The sequence below is a fragment of the Astatotilapia calliptera genome, chromosome 3 (assembly GCF_964374335.1).
Source record: "Astatotilapia calliptera chromosome 3, fAstCal68.1, whole genome shotgun sequence".
Taxonomy (NCBI): Eukaryota; Metazoa; Chordata; class Actinopteri; order Cichliformes; family Cichlidae; genus Astatotilapia; species Astatotilapia calliptera.
The window spans coordinates 7630195-7649701 of record NC_137424.1 but is presented as its reverse complement, the minus strand read 5'-3'; the positions used below and the strand labels follow the sequence as shown (position 1 = coordinate 7649701).

Sequence of the window (19507 nt, the reverse complement as noted above, 5' to 3'; positions counted from 1 at the left end):
ACCCTCAGACAAATGCTACTGAACGCGTCAACCGGATTCTGAAAACTGCAATCCGCGCTTATGTAGGTGATAAGCACACATCATGGGACAAGTTTCTCCCTCAGATTTGCTTTGCTCTGCGCACCGCCCCCCATGACAGTACAGGTATGACTCCTGCCATGATGCTTTATAGTCGTGAGTTAGACACCCCGCTTGACCTTATCACTCAGCCTTCTACAGCAGGTGTTGATGAACCGGGTGTGCCTTACCCTGAGACTTTGAGAGCCTCCCTGCAGGAAGCTCACAACCACGCCAAAGCAGCTTTGGACTATAGCCATGACAGACAAAAACATTACTATGACTTGAGACATCAACATGCCACGTTTCGTGTTGGTGACCTTGTGAGAGTTAAGACGCACCCCAGGTCAGACGCTCAGTCTAACTTTACTGCTAAACTTGCACCACTGTTTCAGGGACCATTGTGTGTATCTCAGAGACTCAGTGATGTTAATTACAGGCTCACTTGGGTGGACGCCGGTGTGGATGCAGGTGTTTATCATGTTGTGAACATGCAACCGTTCCATACCTGGGACTCTCTCACTTCCAAAGAACATTCTGTTTCATTGCCTGCTGAGAGAGAGACCGCAGAGGGTCGGAACTCTGACTCTCAGGCCCACCCTGGCCCCCCTGCAGACACTGACATTGACTCTAAGCCATTCCCCTTTGATTTACCGGACATTGACTCTTCTTCTGGTGTGGGCGCTGTTCCAGAGAGTGTTTCACCCAGATCTGTCCAGCACCCAGCTGCTGGTGGACATTACAATCTCAGGCCCAGACGTTGCCCCAGAGTTACGTCTGGCTGGAGCAACAAAAGATGGACTAATGATTTTCACACAACCAGGCTTGATCTGAAGTGAAATGTTTTGGTTAAACCTGTTTGATGCTGTCTTGTTGCATTGCTACTTTGAGTCATGATATGTAGATGTTTCTGTTTGCTCTACTTAATCCAGTTTTATAGATCTTTCGTGCGTTAAGGTTCATTCTTGGCATTTACTTAGAAAAAAAAGAACAAAAGAAAAAAGTGAAAAAAACTAAGAAAACTGATTTTCCACTGTACATATTCGTCTTATTTTCACCAATTTCATTTTTAAATGGTCTTTTGCCCTGTGTGTGTGCACCAATCTTAGCTGTAACCTCTATGTATAGGGTACTGTTAGGTGTGGTGTGTGCTTTTTCAGCTGTGTACGGCTGAGGACAGCCTTTTTCTCACCAGGGGGGGACTATGTAACAGTTGCTATTGTAATGCAGTGTATCACCACATGGCGGCGCCTCCTGTCTCACGACTGGTGTCACCCCCTTTTTGTTCTTCTTCGCACTCCTCCTGTAATGGATGCTCCCGTGTGTACGCAGACTAGTGTGCTCTTTAGTAATGTGTGGTAGAGGTAGCACTTTTATTTTTGATATTGTAAATAAATGAGTACTTTTTGGAAAGTCAGAAGCTGTTGCTCATTCGCTATCCACCTGCACACCTCCGCGGCTGGCTTCATCTCCACTGCACGTTACAATATGTTGATTTTTTTCGCCTACTCATATCATCATTTTTTTACTCCTGGTTCTGTATGTTCATGTTCTGTTCTTTTGTAAACTTCATCTGTTTGTATGTTGTATACTCATTGTGTTTCAATAAAGTTCGATTTAAAAAAAGGTACGTTCTAAACGAAGCTTCATACGTCACTGATCACGTGACTCTGGCCAAACGAATCAAGCCTCGACACGGTGCTTCTGAAGCAGCGCGTTGATCTTTCTGACACACGCACCGGAGCGTCAGCTTCAAGCGTACCATCACTACGTCTCACATGTAAAGGTGTCAAGGTAACTTTGAACTGAGTTCAGTCAATCTGGAGTTTTTCCAAGTTTTCTGTTGCTCTCTGTGAGAGAAGAGCGTTAAAGGCGGGGCTCTCCAGAGTCCAGCAAAACAGGAAACCACAGCTGGGTGTGTGTAAGTGTGCAAACCAATAGAATGCATCGTGGTGGGGGGGGCATCACGGGCAAGAAAAAAATAAAAGAATCGGTCGTACCCATGCTTCCCCGACGTCATGCCAGCGCATACTGGGAAATTCGTAGGCACCGATCGGTTTTCTATCAGCCATTTGCTGGGAGTAAGGGCGCCCTCCGTTTGCGAGGTGCGCCTGCTGCTGGCGGCACAGGGAGGAGAGGGCGGGGCGGCGGGGAGTCTCTGGCTGGCTGGAGCGGCATCTAATAACCAACTCGCAAAACAAAATAAAAACAACACAACAAACAGATATTATGATACAGACTTATAATCTGCACCGATGTTTTTTCTAAATTCTATAAAGTGAGCGCGAGAGCCCTCGGTGCGCCTGCGCACTGCTGAAGTCAAAGTAAACTTTATTGTCATCTCCGCTACAGACAGTCCAGCATATAGAGAGACGAGACGACGAGGCTGCAGTTACAGCGGTGCAAGTAAACAAACAATAAATATAAGAAGAGTAAGAAAATAAATCTACACTTTAGGACTCGGGGTAAAGGATCAATAACAATTTAATTTATAATTTACAGTTTGATGATTTAAAGTCTCACACAACCCGTCAAAAGGGGCGGGGCCGGCTGCTTCCAAGTAGAGCACATTTCATTTATAATGATGTAAATCCAAGCCCATCATGGATTCACGATCTGAATCCTGGGTTGTGTGAAATCCCAGAAATCAACCTTAGACAAAGTGAATCTGTGAACTAAGGTGTAGGTCTGTTAGGTTAATTGTGCTGATCCTCGGGTTGGGGGATTTGTGTTTGTACTGGAGCGCAAAATTCAAACCAATGGAAGATGGACAACAAAAGTTCAAAGCCATCAGGTGCTCAGGTTAGAAAAAAGAGAAAAGATGCAGGTAAGCAGACGTGTGATTGGATAATGGCAGCTCATCCTGAACCAATCAGACTAAACCCCAAACAATACATTATGTTACAGATTTTAATATTAATTAGTCATTGTTACTTGTTGATTTGTCCTTTTCTCATTGTGTGACGAATTATGACGACTGTTTGGTAGCTGTTATTGTCTCTCTCTCTCTCTTCATGTGTGTTTCTCTGGTGAAACAATAGTTTTGTGTTAATGTTAGGGCTGCACGATTTTGCATAAAATGAGAATCACGATTTTTTGGCTTAGAATTGAGATCATGATTCTCTCATAGCAATAAATAAACATAAAACAACAAATGTCTCACGTTTTGTTGTTGCAGCAAAATGTTGTCCTTCTTGAAATTCCGTCTCCACCGTTGCTCGACGCTGCGTGTACAGAGCAGGTAGTGCAACAATAGAAAAATAGTTGCGGGACGGCACTGTGTAGCGTTTGTCTAGGGTGTTGATCGTTTTCCTAAATCCCTCGTTTTGCACAGTGTTAATGGAGCCATATCTTTGGTCAGGTGATAAGTGATAGCCTCCGTAATGTCTTTGTGCCTGCGGGAGTTCGACGTGTATAGGGAAGCGCTGTATAAGGTTCCCGTTATTGATGTTTGGGTGGTTGACCGGGACGGATTTTCTCCTGTCACTTTCTCGTCATCCCTGACGTGCTCTCCGTTGTTGTTTCCCTGCTAATTTTAGCATCACACGGCACAGCTTCTGTATCACGTGGTATAAGGCTCCGCCCTTGTCATTTGTTGAGCAGGAAGAGTGAGCGCTTGTTTTCATGCAGAGTACGTCCCGGATCAAAATGTGAAGTTTTACAAATCACCACTTCTTTAGTGAATATCATTTCAGTCTCAGACAATCTCGTTTCTCTTACAGAGGTTGAATGCACCTTCTGCGGATGGCGGTACCACACAGTGTGCGTGGACTTCCCCTGCACAGAAGGCAACTACAAATGCTGTGAATGCTAAATAAACGGAAACAAATGATCCCTGTTGTCTTTGCTTGATGATTGGTTTGAGTCTTGACAATCCACATTGCTGGCGTTGCATCTTTCAATGGCAGCAATGGCAGGTATCAGTGCTCAAACCTTTTGTGTTTGTTTCCAACAAGTTGCCCACCTCGGGAAACAAAAATGTGTTCTTTTACTTGTCAGATGAACATATGAGACACTTTGACTCTTCAGTGCAGTGTGGAGCCTAACAAAGATCTGTTTTGTGTCCCAGCTGATCAGCAGGAGGAGGAGAGTCTGACGGAGCAGCAGAGGAACATTTTCAGCTACTTGGACTCAGCTCAGCCACTACAGAGGAAACAATGAGCTCAACACAGAAGGTGACAGACAGAGCAGGACCATATGACCAAAGATATTTATCACCATATACATTTGAACATTTGCCATAACGATGTAGCTGACGATAGAATTGACAGCAGACAAAATACTTTACAGCTGCACAACTTTATTAAAAACCCATCAATGTATTTTCACTGAAACAAGCAGCTGTTGTTTATGTGCATTAAAGTTATATAAAAATGTAACAGTGCAAATGCAAATTCCTCGCTGACAGTTTAACCAAAAGGCGTTTCCAGTGGAAACTGGCCGACACATCCTGAGCATAACCATGTATAATATCCACTAAACTTCAGAAGAGGTTATACAGTCGTGGCCAAAAGGTTTGAGAATTGCATAAATATTGGAACCTGGAGAAGTTGCTGCTTAAGTTTTTATAATAGCATTTTGCCTGCACTCCAGAATGTTATGAGGAGTGATCAGATGAACTGCATCGTCCTTCTTTGCCATGAAAACGAACTTAATCCCCAAAAAGCCTTACCACTGCATTTCATTGCTGTCATCAAAGGACCTGCTGAGACCATTTCAGTGATCGTCTTCTTAACTCAGGTGAGAATGTTGGCGAGCACGAGGCTGGAGATCATCATGGCTGTATCCCGATTCAGGTTCTGCAGCTTTAAAGTCCTCAAGGGCCGCGTACTCAAAGACCGCTAAGGCCGAAGTGCGAGGCTCGTAGGCTCGTGAAATGGGACGTCTAGCCTCCGTCGCGCTGCCCAGGTTGCCTAGCAACCATGATACTAACAGCTGGAAACGTTTCATACAGCTGTGTTTGACAGAAATGAAGGAGAACATATTTAGTTCATTTGTTTCTACATGAGCTCTGTGTGATTTGATGAGTATCTGAGGCTGAGACCACAGGACTGTGAAACATGATTGTTGGGCTTCATTTCTGTGCTGAACAGTCGTTTAAGATTAGCTGTAAATAACAATTAGCTGATGTTGTTCATGAGACTAAAGTCATCTCACTGTGGTAATGTAAATATAATATGTTCAATATTATAGTTATTATATTGTTGGCATTACTAAATTTGGCTCAGTGCTTACATACATGTGTAAAAAGCAAATGTACGAGCTGTGATGTTACACCCCGGCCTAGGCAACCGGAGTGCAACACGAAAAAAGTAAAAATAAAGAAAAAAAAAAACACACAAAAAACCCCACTAAAGCTCACCACCAAAATCCCGAAACGAAAGTATCGACAAATCTATTTACAACAAACTATTTATTTACAACAAAACACCAAACTATTTACAACACGGGGGAGATCGCGACCATGACACACTGAAACACAAGGCTTAAATACATAGGAGCAATCAGGGGATGGACCACAGGAGGGAAACACAGCTGGGGCAAATTAGACCTGACGAGACAAGGAAAAGTAAACTGAACACACTAAGATAACACAGACATTCAAAGTAAAGCAGGAAACACATAACAGTCACGCCAAAAACAACACACTGACAACACCGAAACGTAACAGTTCCCCCCACCCAAAAATCAAACATTTAACACCAAGTGAAAAGTTTGATCCAGACAGACGAAGCCGATGAAGGCTGGAGCGGTCCCACTGACCCTCCAGCAGACGACGAAGGCTGGAGCGGTCCCTCGGACCCTCCAGCGAAGGCGGATGAAGGCTGGAGCGGTCCCTCGGACCCTCCAGCGGAGACGGACAGCTGAAGCGAAGGCAGACGAAGATGATGAAGGCTGGAGCGGTCCCACTGACCCTCCAGCAAAGGCGGATGAAGGCTGGAGCGGTCCCACGGACCCTCCAGCGACGACAAAGGCTGGGGCGGTCCCCGGACCCCCCAGCGAAGGCAATCCCGGACGAGCCCCCATATGTTACACCCCGGCCTAGGCAACCGGAGTGCAACACGAAAAAAGTAAAAATAAAGAAAAAGAAAAAAACACACACAAAAAAACCCCACTAAAGCTCACCACCAAAATCCCGAAACGAAAGTATCGACAAATCTATTTACAACAAACTATTTATTTACAACAAAACACCAAACTATTTACAACACGGGGGAGATCGCGACCATGACACACTGAAACACAAGGCTTAAATACATAGAAGGAGCAATCAGGGGATGGACCACAGGAGGGAAACACAGCTGGGGCAAATTAGACCTGACAAGACAAGGAAAAGTAAACTGAACACCCTAAGATAACACAGACTTTCAAAGTAAAGCAGGAAACACATAACAGTCACGCCAAAAACAACACACTGACAACACCGAAACGTAACATGTGATAACTGTGTCTGATAGAATGAAGAGTAGACTGATATATGAAATATTCCTTTATTGGGTGAGAAAATCAGACCATGTCATACCTGGTTTAAGTCACACAGAATAGATATCAGAGCCTTAAACAGGCTGACTTCTGCTAAATGGGTCAAACTGGGCAGAAAGTCTACAAACACATAACATCCTTATAGAATATGATGTAACACTATAGATCAACTTAGCTCAGAATATATAAAGCATATAAACAGTTACAGCAATATGATGCAACAAACACAGCAGCTACTGATCCAAAATACTCAAAGCTTCATAGAACTGAAACCAACATTTATTTTTAGCTCCATCCTGCTGCTGATACAGACTTTAGGTTTCTGAACATTAAACTTGTTGCTGCCTTTCATAGTGTGTAACTTGAAGGCCCTGAGTACTTTCTCCCACACTGAAAACACTGGGATGATCACATTATTTGAACATTACCTAATAAGACTGATTCAGCACAGACAGTTATGTTAAACTTTCCTAGCAGTCCTTCACAAACAGGGAACAGTCTGTCTATTCTCTCCATCTGTCAGCTGCTGCTGGCTCTTCCTCCTCCTCTTCCTCACACACTGCTGAGTTTGTCCTGGTGGATCATCAGGGCTGCAAAGCCTCACAGATGATGTGCAGCAGTGGCTCCCTCAGTCTGTCCTCACTCTGGACACTTGCAGTCGTCACACATGGAAATCAAATGCGTGATAAGCTGCAGGATTCAAACACAAGTGTAACTTATAAACACATGTTCATACTTTTATTCCACAATCAGAGAGAAAGAAACAGAGAGAGAGTGCAGGACAGACAGACAGGTGACAGTCTCAGGTGTACACACTGCTACACAACAGCACCAGAGAAGCAGGATTTAGTGTTTGTGTTATTACGAGTGTAAACAAGAAGAGTTCCAGATGGTGCAGTGGACACATGTGTGACTGCTGTGATTAAAGCATCTTTCTTTCAGCTTAACGAGTGAACCGTCAGCTCGTTCAAACACACGTTAAAGTGCGCCGAACAGAGGCAGCAATATAACACAGCTAACATTAACAGTGCAGTGGATCCTGCTTGTGCCGTGATGTTCAGGACTGCAAACCGAGCAGCATCACTGACTTTCAGCTTGTTGTGTTTGTGGATATATGACTGACTTTAATTATCCACAAAATCATCACATTCTCTGTCAGATGAAGGTCGACTATTGAACGGCGTATATTTTAAAGGCTTTAAAACCAAGTTAACGCTGAAAGTACAAACATCACTAATGTCACATAACTCTGCCGACAAGGCATAGCTATGGCTATGAAATGCTCTTTGTGTATCACTTCTTCATTATGAAAGATGTCATTAATGCACTAGTAATGTCTCATCTGGAGTATTGTTCAATCATTTGGTCAGCAGCTAATAAGACAGATCTTAACAGACTTCAGTTAGTCCAGAATAAGGCGTCCAGATTAGTGTGAAGATGTTCATACTATACTAATATTGATCAAATGCATAATAACCTTTCTTGGCTTCCTGTACAGGCTAAAATATTCTATGGCTTACTTGTAGTTCTAAAGAAAGCAATTCTGTTAAACACACCACATTTATTCTGCTCAGCTGCAGTATCCAGATGAAATACATCATCATATTACACAGTTTTCAACAAACTGCAACTTAGTAAATGCTCGAGTTAAAAGTAACGTTTTGTAAAACTGTTACATTTAGAGCAACTTTTAAGTGGAATAAGTTGCCTTAAAAAATTAGAGAATTATTCAAAACTTCAATGAACACTTAAAAGCCGATTTACAGAGCTTTTAGTTGTTGTAAATATTGTAAGACATGATTTGTTTTTGAAATTTGTGTAATGTGCCTCAATGTTATTGATATTATTATTATTATTATTATTATTGATTGCTTATATTTGAACAATTGTGAAACCTCACTGTGGATGTAAGAGTGAAATTATGTGGATATCTTGAATCCACTTTATTGTGTAATATTTTATGTGAGTATTTGACGGACAGTGTTGGGAAGGTTACTTTTAAAATGTATTCCATTACAGAATACAGATTACATGCCCCAAAATGTATTCCGTTACGTTACTCAATGACAGTAACGTATTCTGAATACTTTGGATTACTTAATATATTATCATGCTTTTTACAACAACGTGAATGTACTATTGCTGTGTGATTTATTACTATTACTGAAGGTCCGCGACTCCGAACTGTAGTAAAGGGACCTCTGACTAATACGGCGGGGTCCCTGTCGGCTCGTAGCCGAAAAATAGCTTTACTTTGTTGTGTGGGTCAACTTTTCTTGCGAGAGACAGAGAGAGGCGTTGAAAGACTGCTCCAACGGAACTTATTGTTTCGGAGGAAAACACGAACACTGTTTACAGTCGAGTCTTAATAGCTTACTTACAGCTGGGCTCGTCAGGCACTCTTCTTGGCTGCAGTGGTTATTATTATATTTACATGCCTCCAGCTCCCGTTTTTCCTCAATGACAACTCGTACCTTTCCACTCCCCTTTTTCTCCCTCCTCGCTCACAGACCCATAACGTGTATGGCAGTCCATTCTCCCTGCAACACGGACTACACTGCCCATGATGCTACATTCTTTAGAGCTATGCTTGTAGCATTCTGCCTTTTAGCTTAGCACAACAACAACAACAACGAAAAGGTGCTCTCTCACCCAGGAAACACACAGTCGCAGAGAGAGAGAGCGTTGCCCTGTAACCATGGCAACCGTAACGCTGCCGCCTGGAACAACAGCTGTCAAACAAAACCCAAACAGTCCTGACCCGCGACAAAATGAAACAGGAAAGTACCGCAGTGTAATCAATTTATTTCAACCATGTAACTGTATTCTGAATACCACCTTTTTAATCGGTAACTGTAATGGAATACAGTTACTCATATTTTGTATTTTAAATACGTAACGGCGGTACATGTATTCCGTTACTCCCCAACACTGTTGACGGAAGACGAGCAACATCTGTTGTGGAAGCTAACGGGGTTCCTTTAGAATAAACAAACATAGGATTTATTATCACTGAATAATTCTGTATAAATCTATACAAATTATAGAAATATGTAATAGGAAACAACAAAATAATCTAAATTATAAAATTGTGTGTGTGTGTGTGTGTGTGTGTGTGCATGATTTTAGTGTTTGAACAGTCATGAATTATCTTTAACAGCAGGTTGGATGTAATGTGTTAGAACTACCAGCAGGTGGGGATAAGAGACCTTTAAGGTGTTTGGTGCCACGCTCCACCTTCAGGTTTAAAACTAGTGTTAATGGAGTTTGAAGGTTGAGTTTGTTCCACGACTGCATTTCACTCACTGCCTCTGTTTGTATCTCTGTCACTGCAGGACCAACATGGAGCCAGAAGTCAGCGCTCTCAGGAGGCCGACAAACCTCACAGAAGAAAGGGAGAGAAAAAACACACCTGTGACGAGTGTGGGAAGGGTTTTACTGTGAGGGCTTCACTAAAACAGCATCAGGTCATCCACACTGGAGAGAGACCGTTCAGCTGTGACTTGTGTGGAAAGTCTTTTTCCATGAAGGGTTCCCTAAAAACACACCAACTCATCCACAGTGGAGTTAAAGCGTACAGCTGTGATCAGTGTGGCAGAGCTTTTACTCAAAGTAGCCACTTACAGAGTCATCTAGTTACCCACTCTGGAATTAAGGCATACAGCTGTGACGAGTGTGGGATGGAGTTTACTGTGAAGGCTTCACTAAAACAGCATCAGGTCATCCACACTGGAGAGAGCCCGTTCAGCTGTGACTTGTGTGGAAAGTCTTTTTCCATGAAGGATTCCCTAAAAAAACACCAACTCATCCACAGTGGAGTTAAAGCGTACAGCTGTGATCAGTGTGGCAGAGCTTTTACTCACAGTAGCAACTTACAGAGGCATCTAGTTACCCACTCTGGAATTAAGCCATACAGCTGTGATCAGTGTGGCAGAGTTTTTACTCAAAGTAGCAGCTTACAGAGGCATCTAGTTACCCACTCTGGAATTAAGCCATACAGCTGTGATCAGTGTGGCAGAGTTTTTACTCAAAGTAGCAGCTTACAGAGTCATCTAGTTACCCACTCTGGAATTAAGGCATACAGCTGTGACGAGTGTGGGATGGAGTTTACTCTGAAGGCTTCACTAAAACAGCATCAGGTCATCCACACTGGAGAGAGACCGTTCAGCTGTGACTTGTGTGGAAAGTCTTTTTCCTTCAAGGTTTCCCTAAAAAAACACCAACTCATCCACAGTGGAGTTAAAGCGTACAGCTGTGATCAGTGTGGCAGAGCTTTTACTCAAAGTAGCCACTTACAGAGTCATCTAGTTACCCACTCTGGAATTAAGGCATACAGCTGTGATCAGTGTGGCAGAGCTTTTCCTCACAGTAGCAGCTTACAGAGGCATCTAGTTACCCACTCTGGAATTAAGCCATACAGCTGTGACATCTGTGGAAAAAGTTTCAGCCAGAGAAGGAGCCGAAATACACACCTACGCATTCACACCAGACATGATGTGTACTGCTGTGAACAGTGTGGCAAATACTTTACAACAGACGCAGACTTACAACGACACATGTTTACCCACACTGAGGAGAGACTTTATCAATGTGACCTGTGTGAGAAGACTTTTAAATCTCCACATCACCTGAGACGACACCAACAGATCCACACCAGAAAGAGACTCTACAAGTGCAGCTACTGTGAGGTATGTATTTATATTGTTATCTTGTCATTTTAGCCTGACTGTTTGGAACAACTCTGCTCATTAAACTGTGTTAGCATGTTAGCAATTCTACTGCATGGAAAAGCAGCTCTGAGTGATTATTCAGATTTTCCTTTCAGTTATGATTTTAGTATTACTGTAGTATTATGGTGGTAGTATTGTAGTTATTGCAGCCAGTAAACTGAGTGTGTTAACTGAAACAGTCAAATGTAGTTGGACGTCTGCAGAGATGCTCTTTATTTCAGGCGACGTTCAGGATACAAATGTTGAAGGACTGACTTACACTGTCTTTGTGTCTTTGTTTAGAAGCAGAGCGACACAGATGGATCCAGTTCTCAACCCTGTCATCACTGTGGTGGTGGGAAAGACTTTCATTGTGACCTCTGTGGAAAAACTTTCAGTCGGCAAAAGACCCTAAAACTACATCAACGTAGACACACTGGAGACCAACGGAAATACTGCAAAGAATGTGGGAGAAGCTTCACCACATCAAGTGAGTTAAAACGACATGAACTGATTCACAGTGGGGTTAAAAAGCACCTCTGTGATCAGTGTGGGTCATCCTTCACCACTGAAGGTCAGCTTAAAACACACAAACGAGTCCACACAGGAGAGAAACCACACAAGTGCAGACACTGTGAGAGAAGCTTCTCACATTCAAGTACTTGTAACAGGCATGAACGTGCACACATGGAAGGAAACTACAGCTGTGACCAGTGTGACAAGAGCTTCAGGAATCTCAGTTCATACTCTGCACACAAACGATCCCACGTTACTAATAAACTGTTTCACTGTTACCAATGTGCCCAAACATTCACCTCATTGTCTGCTCTGTGCAAACATCAGCGCGATCACTCAGGGCTGAAATCACTCCCATCACTGGATCACAGTGAATCTGAAGACACAGAAAGATCCTCTGGTTTCTGTGTCAGACTCAAAAAGCTTGAGATCAGGCTCCACAGAGTTCAGATAGAATCATTTAAACTTGTGTTGAACTGAACTGGTTGCTGGGCTGAACTTCTACATAATACAGATCTACATGGGATCTTCTTTTCTGTTGTTTTACTGAGTCAGTTTTGTCCTTTTTTCTCTGTCCTGGTTTTGCTCGTCTGTAAATGATTGAAACTCAGTCAAATAGTTCATTGTTCTCCAGCAAAACGTTTTGGAAACTCATGTTTAACCTTTGAAACTCTGACATGTTTTAGCACACAAGGCTTCATCGGGGAGTTCACTCATGATTGGACCATGAGAACAAAGGTTTTTAGTTCTTTCAAAGAGAGTCTTGGAGATGTTTGATGTTTCTGTTTTTCTGAAACCACCTGAAAGAAAAACTATTTTTCTTGCTTTATGTATGTTGTGAATTTTAGCACTACGGTTAGCATTTACAGGATATTGTTTTTGATGATATTATACAAAGGACCCTGTTTCTGCAATGCCCTTTGTTTTAAACTTCATTCCCTCTTCTTGTGACCCCACGGCAACTTCCTTTGGCCTGCTAGTCTGGAAAATCCAACAGTTCATCTATATGTAAAGAAGGCACTTAAACTGGAACAGGCATAGCTGCATTGATCCTGCCGTGGGACAGTGCATTCCTCAGTGCAGCCTGCTAAAAGATCACACACCATTGATTACGTGCCTTTAGGTATATATGGTTAAACATTTCCTAATGCAAATAACTACATGTAGTATTCTACCATGTGCAAACTTATATCACTAAAGGATTCTAACTGTCTAGTGTTTAATGGACCTGTCAAAAGTATGTTGAGATTATAGAAGGCCCCTTTCAGAGCTAGGGGGAACTTCCTTATATGGTTGTAACTTGTAACTTGAAACTTGCTGACACACGAACCCTTCTGCCTATAAAACTGTTGCACAGAGAATAAACTTTGAGTCAGTTTGGAATGACAACCTAGAACAGTCTCCGCGTCTTCTTGTTCTTCCAAACTGCTCCCGGTACTCCGGCCGGTACCGTGATTAACCGTTGATCATGCATGAGAATATTTTAATTTTGTTATATGTTAAAGGATGAACTCTGCTTATTGGTGCCCACTTTCCTTCAATGTAGTGTGGAAGTTTTTAATGTTTCTTCATCTGTGATGTTCTTGAATGTGTTCACGTGAAGATGGTACAAATAAACTGTCCTTTCAGCTTTAGCTCCTAATTTATTCATTATTTATGGATGTAGCACAGCAGCCGTCTCTTGATTAACACATGGAGGGCTCGGGATCTGATGGTGTCGTCTCCCTAATTTGCCCACTCAGTAAATCTCACTCATGGCCAAGAAATTGAAATAAACCTTGTTTCCCTGCTGGATAGTGATCCACTGTAACTCTGCTCCTCCTTCCTGTTTAGGATTTCTGTGGCTGAAGTAAAATTCCCTCCATCCATCACTTATCCCAGCTAACCCAAAGTGAAATAAAGTTTTGCTGGTCTTAAAAAAGCATTACAATAATGGGCATTACCAATGCAAACTGAATGATACAGAAGATGAAAGAAGAGACTTTGATCAGTTAATAAAGCTCATGATCTGGATTCATTGTGGCTGCTACACAGATACTTCTGGGTCACTTCTCTCAGTTAGGAACCTTCCTCACCAAACTGACTGTTGGACCACACCCCTGGTTTCATGAGAAATTGTTTCAGCCATGATTTCTCTTCCTGTATTTCAGAGTAAAGACTGAAGTGACAAATGGAAGCATGTTTAAAAAACACAATGTGAGAGAGACGTTGAGGTCCTTAGAAGTTACCCTGGGTTTTTCTGTCACCCTGCTAGATGTTACACACCTTGTTATTGGACTGATTTCTACTGCTGGACTACTCCTGCGGAGAGTAACAATACTCTTACTAATTAGCTCCCTTTCACACCTTTGGGGATATTTATTTTTGTGTTTGCAGCGCTGTGAGCCAGAACAGCGAGAGAAAAATCTGCAACAGCGACGAGCCGAATGCTTACGTGAATCGCAGCAGCTGCACATGTGCTACGCTGAATTAGAGGATATCTTTGCTCTGGATTTCTATTTCTACTTTTTCATTTCTATATGATTCTTCTTGCATCTAAACAAAGATGATTCAATTTGCTAAATGTTGATGGCTCTTCGTGCTCAGGTGTAAATGAGACGTAATATTTGCTCTTGGTTTGGTTCTCCTGTACAGAACCTTGCAGTACAACAGAAACCTAAAAACATTATTTGTAGTTGTTATTCTTAGTTGTTCTGCTGCCTAAATACCACAGGGTCTGATTATGAAGTTATTGAGCTGCACATACGTTACGACCTGCTTAAGTTCGAGGTCACAGCGTCTGTAGAGCAGCTGGAACATAATGAAGTCTACAAGGTTAAAGTTTTCTCTTCAGTTATTGTTCTTTCTGCTGCTTGGTTTGATGGATCTGAGAGCTTTTGTTTTTATTATTGTTATTATAATTATCATTAATATTTTACTCTCTAGAAGCTTTAAAATAGTGTTTGTGTTTGAAAAAATTGATTTAAGAATTGAACAGAAACATCTGTCCTTCTGAAAATCGCCCAAAGGCACAGAGACAAAGTCAAAGGATGCAACCTGTAACTTTCTCTTCCTTCATGTCAGGACCATCATCCATGATTTATATAAAATGCATATAGCAACAGTAGCACTTTAGTTTGGACTTTATGATTTCTGTAACTGGAAAATATTATTTTGTTTAAAGACAGAAGTGACCGCATAGTTGCAACATCAAAGGGAAATATTAATTAATTAGCATCAAGTATATTTGTTGCTTAAGCGTTTGCACTATAACTTAAGTAGGATTATAACTTTTAAGGAAGGAAAGATTTCAGATATTTAGTTCACTGCTTCAGTTATTTTATATGAAATTAAAACATTTACGTTGGTCAAATATGATGCTCTAAATCAAATAAAAGTTTGAAAATAAATGATGTATTTTTAAATGCTGCAACAAATGTTCACAAAAAGTAACTATAATTAAAACCAGTTAAACAAAATCAAATGTTTGAATCATGCTTAACCAAATGCCAGGCTGGAGAGCTGAACCTAAAGTATACGTAGAAAGATTTCAACATCTGAGCAGTTTTTAATGTTTTTATCACATATAAATGTCACAGCAGTGGGTCCTGGCCCAATGCTTTGTGTTTTTGCTTTTCTTTGACTCTTGTTTTTCTTGCTTTTTGTTCTTCTTATTTATCAGGCTCTCAGTAATCTTAGTTCTCCCTCCCTCAGTGTTCATTTCAGCCTGTGTTTAGTTTCTGTTCCCGTGTCCCACGTTTCATCGTTTCATGTCGAGTCAGCCCTGTCTCTCTGTTTCCTGTGTCTCCCCAGTCAGCCCCGCCTCCCTCGGGCACTCATGTGTGATACAGAGTAATAAACCTGACTACATTTGCTACACTCTTTATTACCTGTTACTTTAAAATTCATACACTAATTATGTCTGCCCATCTCTCTAATGTGAAGGTCAAAGGTCAACATCCCAGTGACATAAGAATAATCCCAAAGGGGCAAAGGCAGCGGTTAATTTAGCACATTTAGCATCAAGGGTACAGCAAGGATATACTTTTACTTATTGTGGCAGGGGTGTGGTCTCTGGCCTGCTGCAGTGGAGGCTGGTGGCGGGACGTTGGACGGCACAGGTGAGGGTGATGGAGCTCATGACTCTCCCCTTTATAGTGACGGAGGAGACTGGCGTGGGGGAAGCGTGTAGTGGAGGAAGCCGAGGAGAGAGCTGGTTTCTGGCTACAAAGACGGCGTCAAACCAGAAAAGATTGCTCGTGGTCAAATAATGTGTCAATCAGCTGTGAATCAAACTGTGTGTGGCTCAGTTCATGTCACAGTGTTGTTTAGTATATCTTCACTTGTCTCACTCTCCTTCTGTTCTGTCCATCAGGACGATCCTCAGCGCTTACACAGATCCTCCATCGATGTTTTGGATCCAATCAGTGATCAGTTCTACGAGGAGGCCTGGATGTTCACCAGCGCTCGCTACACCTCCATCTACCAGAAGGTGAGTGTACTCCTTTGTACTCAGATTAACATTTTACTTCTTAAAATACATTTTCATATATGAGCTTTCTATTATTTCATGGGCCATTTAATCAATATTAAAATTACAAGCATATCAACAAAGGTGAAGCTGGTTTTTTCCACTTGCTGTCACACAGTCATGGAGGAATACAAGAAATACATAATCAGTCATAGATCCTGAACAATGACATTAAAAGAAAGTCTGTGGCTCTAAAAACTAAACAGTATAAAGACATGCTCCAAGCTGCTGTTTCTCTCCTACTCCTCTAGGTTTTCCACTGTCGGCCATCCAGCGATGCTGGAGGGCTACCTGGCCAATGCTGGCCTACACAAAGAGGTCCCGGCTCGGAGGAGCTGAAGAAGATCCTTGCCTTCCTCGTCAGTTTCCTCTTCAGTTCCTATCCCAACAAAACCTTCTTGCACCTATTAGCTCCAAAGAGGCTATGGTGCCCGTGGAGGTCTGGACCTGAGGCCTGTGCTCATCACGTGGATAGAAAACACTCTGACACCATTCTGGAGGTCTGATGGGACTCTGACCAAAACACAGATGAAATAAAACTTGTGGCTGGAGCTTTTAAAATGACTTTTTCACCTCATAGATTAATGCTCATGATTGCATGTTAGCCAGACAGCATCTCCCCAAGGTGAAACTCTCAGGAGACATTTACTCTTAAACTGTAATCTGGTTGAGACTACTTGAGGAGATCTTAGTAGCGAGTATGTGGATTTAGTCTCTTCACCAACAGCAGACAGACCCATGCCAAGAAAGCAGACCTGTTCTCAAAGAAAGCCGAGAGCAGAGATTGGAAAAAGCTAAAAAGAAAAAGCTGCAGCTTCAGACGACTATCTGCCTGTAAGGCTGAAAAAGTCCAGTTACGCTCTATTTTGGAAAAGCTCCCAGTTTTGGTAACCTGGACTTTTATTTCCCCTCTTCTGCTACAGATGTTGACTGTGACCTCAGAGGCCAACTGGACCACACAGCTGCAGCAGGAGTGAGGGAGAGGAGTCTTCATCCAGCTTCAAAGAAAACATCCAGGTAAAGTGACGTGGATCAGCGGATAAAGCCGTCTCCACTTTCAAAGGAGATCCTCTGAGAGAGAGACTCTCTGAGCCATTTTAGCCTCAAATTATAGGACTTTATAGTACAGCAACACTTTTAAAGGACAAAAATAACATAAACTGTGACTGTAATACAAACAAAGTATTGCATGTGTTTTTAAAAGTGTTCCTCCGATGGGCAGGATATCACTATTAGACTGTCCCACCAGCCAACTTCAACAAGAGACCACAGCAGCATTCAGTGATCAGCACAGATGTTCCTCTAACACTCAGCATCTGATCCCTGTTGGTCTGTGTGCTTCTGCTTTTGCTCAGTTAGAAACCCTGCAGCAACCCGACCCAAAACTGTGTCTTCTTGTTGGCCTCAACGTTGAAGTGTCAAACGTCCAACATCTGGAAAGGAAACCACGCCAGTGTACTGTGATGTTTCACCAACATGTGGCAGACGCTGGTCCTGCCTTTCATGCTGACATCAGCAGAGAGCCCCGCCTACCTCAAAGCCTCCCCTGTCATGTATTGATCAGGATGATTATGAAGATGAGCGAGTGCAAATAAGACTGTAAAAGTCCACGAGCAGAATGTTTGGATGCTTTCTAATGATTCATGAATATCATGAGAGTGTTTGTGTGTTTTGTCTTTTCTTTGCTGACGTTTGTTACTAACAAAGACAATTTACGCTCTGTATGTGTTTTCATCCTTACCAGCCGCACTCTAACTGCAATGAAGGAAACAAACTGTAGAAATGGTCGACTCAGTGACTTCATAAAATATTGAAGTGGTTCAGGTAGAGCCAGTTTTTAAATGACCATGAACACTGAGCGTATTGTATCTGTACAGCATGTTTTTCTATTAGACAGATTTGTAACAGAGGCCTTGCTCTCAGTAAGTTTGAAGTCATTTTCTGATTTATTTTGTAATCTCTGATCTTTGTGTATCCTGCTCAGTTTGCATGCTGCCTGTAGGAGTTTCTGTCTTTGTATTTGAAGAGAATTCATTGAATATACTCAGCTGCTTCCCTTTGGTGCCTCACACATCACTGAAGTTTTTCAGTGTCCAGTTACTTGTTTTTAATAGCTGTTTGAATTCTCTGTATGTTTGACCCTGTAGACTGTTTAATGGACTGCTCGTCTTCCTGTTTGTAACCACTGCCTGTTTAGGACTAAAGATTTGGATTTTTGACTTGAACACAGCCTCTGCGTGTCGTCCCTTTGTGTCCTCGTCCTCTGTGTCACAGATGTTTCCATGATAATAACACAGCTTTCCCACAGTGGCTTGCAGCAGCATTTATTCACAGCACATTTGAGAAAGGTTCAGATTAACTCGATGAGTTTATATTCAGAATGATTCTGACAGTGGGCCACTGTGAATTGTGATCTTTCATCAGCTCAATGTTTAAGTTCAGTATTTCAAAGCAGGAGCTATGAACAGTCATCATGTTGGCATTAGAATTATTATTATTAATCATTATTAATAATGTCGTTACTCATGTATAACTTTGATTAGTATACATGAATTTTATCAATAGTAAAAATAATGAATAATTCATGTATAACTTTGATTGTGTTTTGTATATTAATTATATTTAAATAGAGATGTTGACCCTGTCTCTACAGTAGCATCAGTGTAACATACATTATTGGTCCAAGCTGTCATAAATGGGGAGCCTGATCCTTTATTATGAAAACATGACGAGTATTTTTCTTGTCAGTTGGGAAGAAGTTGGTCTTTTTTTCCTTCTTTTTGCTCAGTTTGTCTTTTCTTTGATAATTGAAACTCTGATCAAACCTACTCATGTTCACAGCATGTAAAAGCAGCTGACAGTCCGTGGCATTGTTGTTTGTAGAGGTGCAGTGTAGTGGGAGCATAAATCAAAAGAAAACAGTAACATTTATGTAATAAAACATTTGAATGAAAATGAACAGGCCCTTTATGAACTTCAAAGGGATCTGAAAACAACACTTTTTAAAAGAGTATCTTGGGGTGTAGGTGGTCAAAATAGAAAACTGAGCTGAGACTCTAAGTTCAATCCATCCATTGGTTTTTACTTAGGAGGAAGAAATGTCAGGCTGGTGCAGGCTGGTTAGGTGCATGTGGTTATCTTTACCTAAATGAGTTCACTTTGTGGCTGCCAGGTTGGGCAGAAGTACCTGTCCCCTGTTAGGCTTAGCAAGGTTCTCCAGGAGTTTCTCCAT

General features: G+C 41.9%; 1 protein-coding gene across 17 annotated transcripts in view; it reads left to right on the top strand.

The window, feature by feature from the left end:
- LOC113017361 (phospholipase D1-like) overlaps positions 1 to 18497 on the top strand; it is a 34808-nt gene extending 16311 nt beyond the window's left edge. The window contains exons 1-8 of one of the 17 annotated variants that reach the window (XR_013905126.1): positions 3323 to 3688; positions 3780 to 3974; positions 4127 to 4232; positions 9876 to 11228; positions 11553 to 16236; positions 16527 to 17109; positions 17199 to 17292; positions 17631 to 18497. Coding sequence is in view for 3 of the 17 variants with exons in the window: in XM_080297186.1 (XP_080153312.1) it covers positions 16015 to 16236; positions 16527 to 16775; positions 17199 to 17252 (525 nt within the window). In the remaining 14 variants the exon portion in view is untranslated. Of the gene's footprint in view, positions 1 to 496; positions 1979 to 2061; positions 4233 to 9875; positions 11229 to 11552; positions 16237 to 16526; positions 17110 to 17198; positions 17293 to 17479 lie in introns of those variants that run through there. The other 16 variants (XR_013905127.1, XR_013905138.1, XR_013905136.1 and 13 more) reach the window with 16 other exon arrangements.
- The last annotated feature ends 1010 nt before the right edge of the window (positions 18498 to 19507 follow it).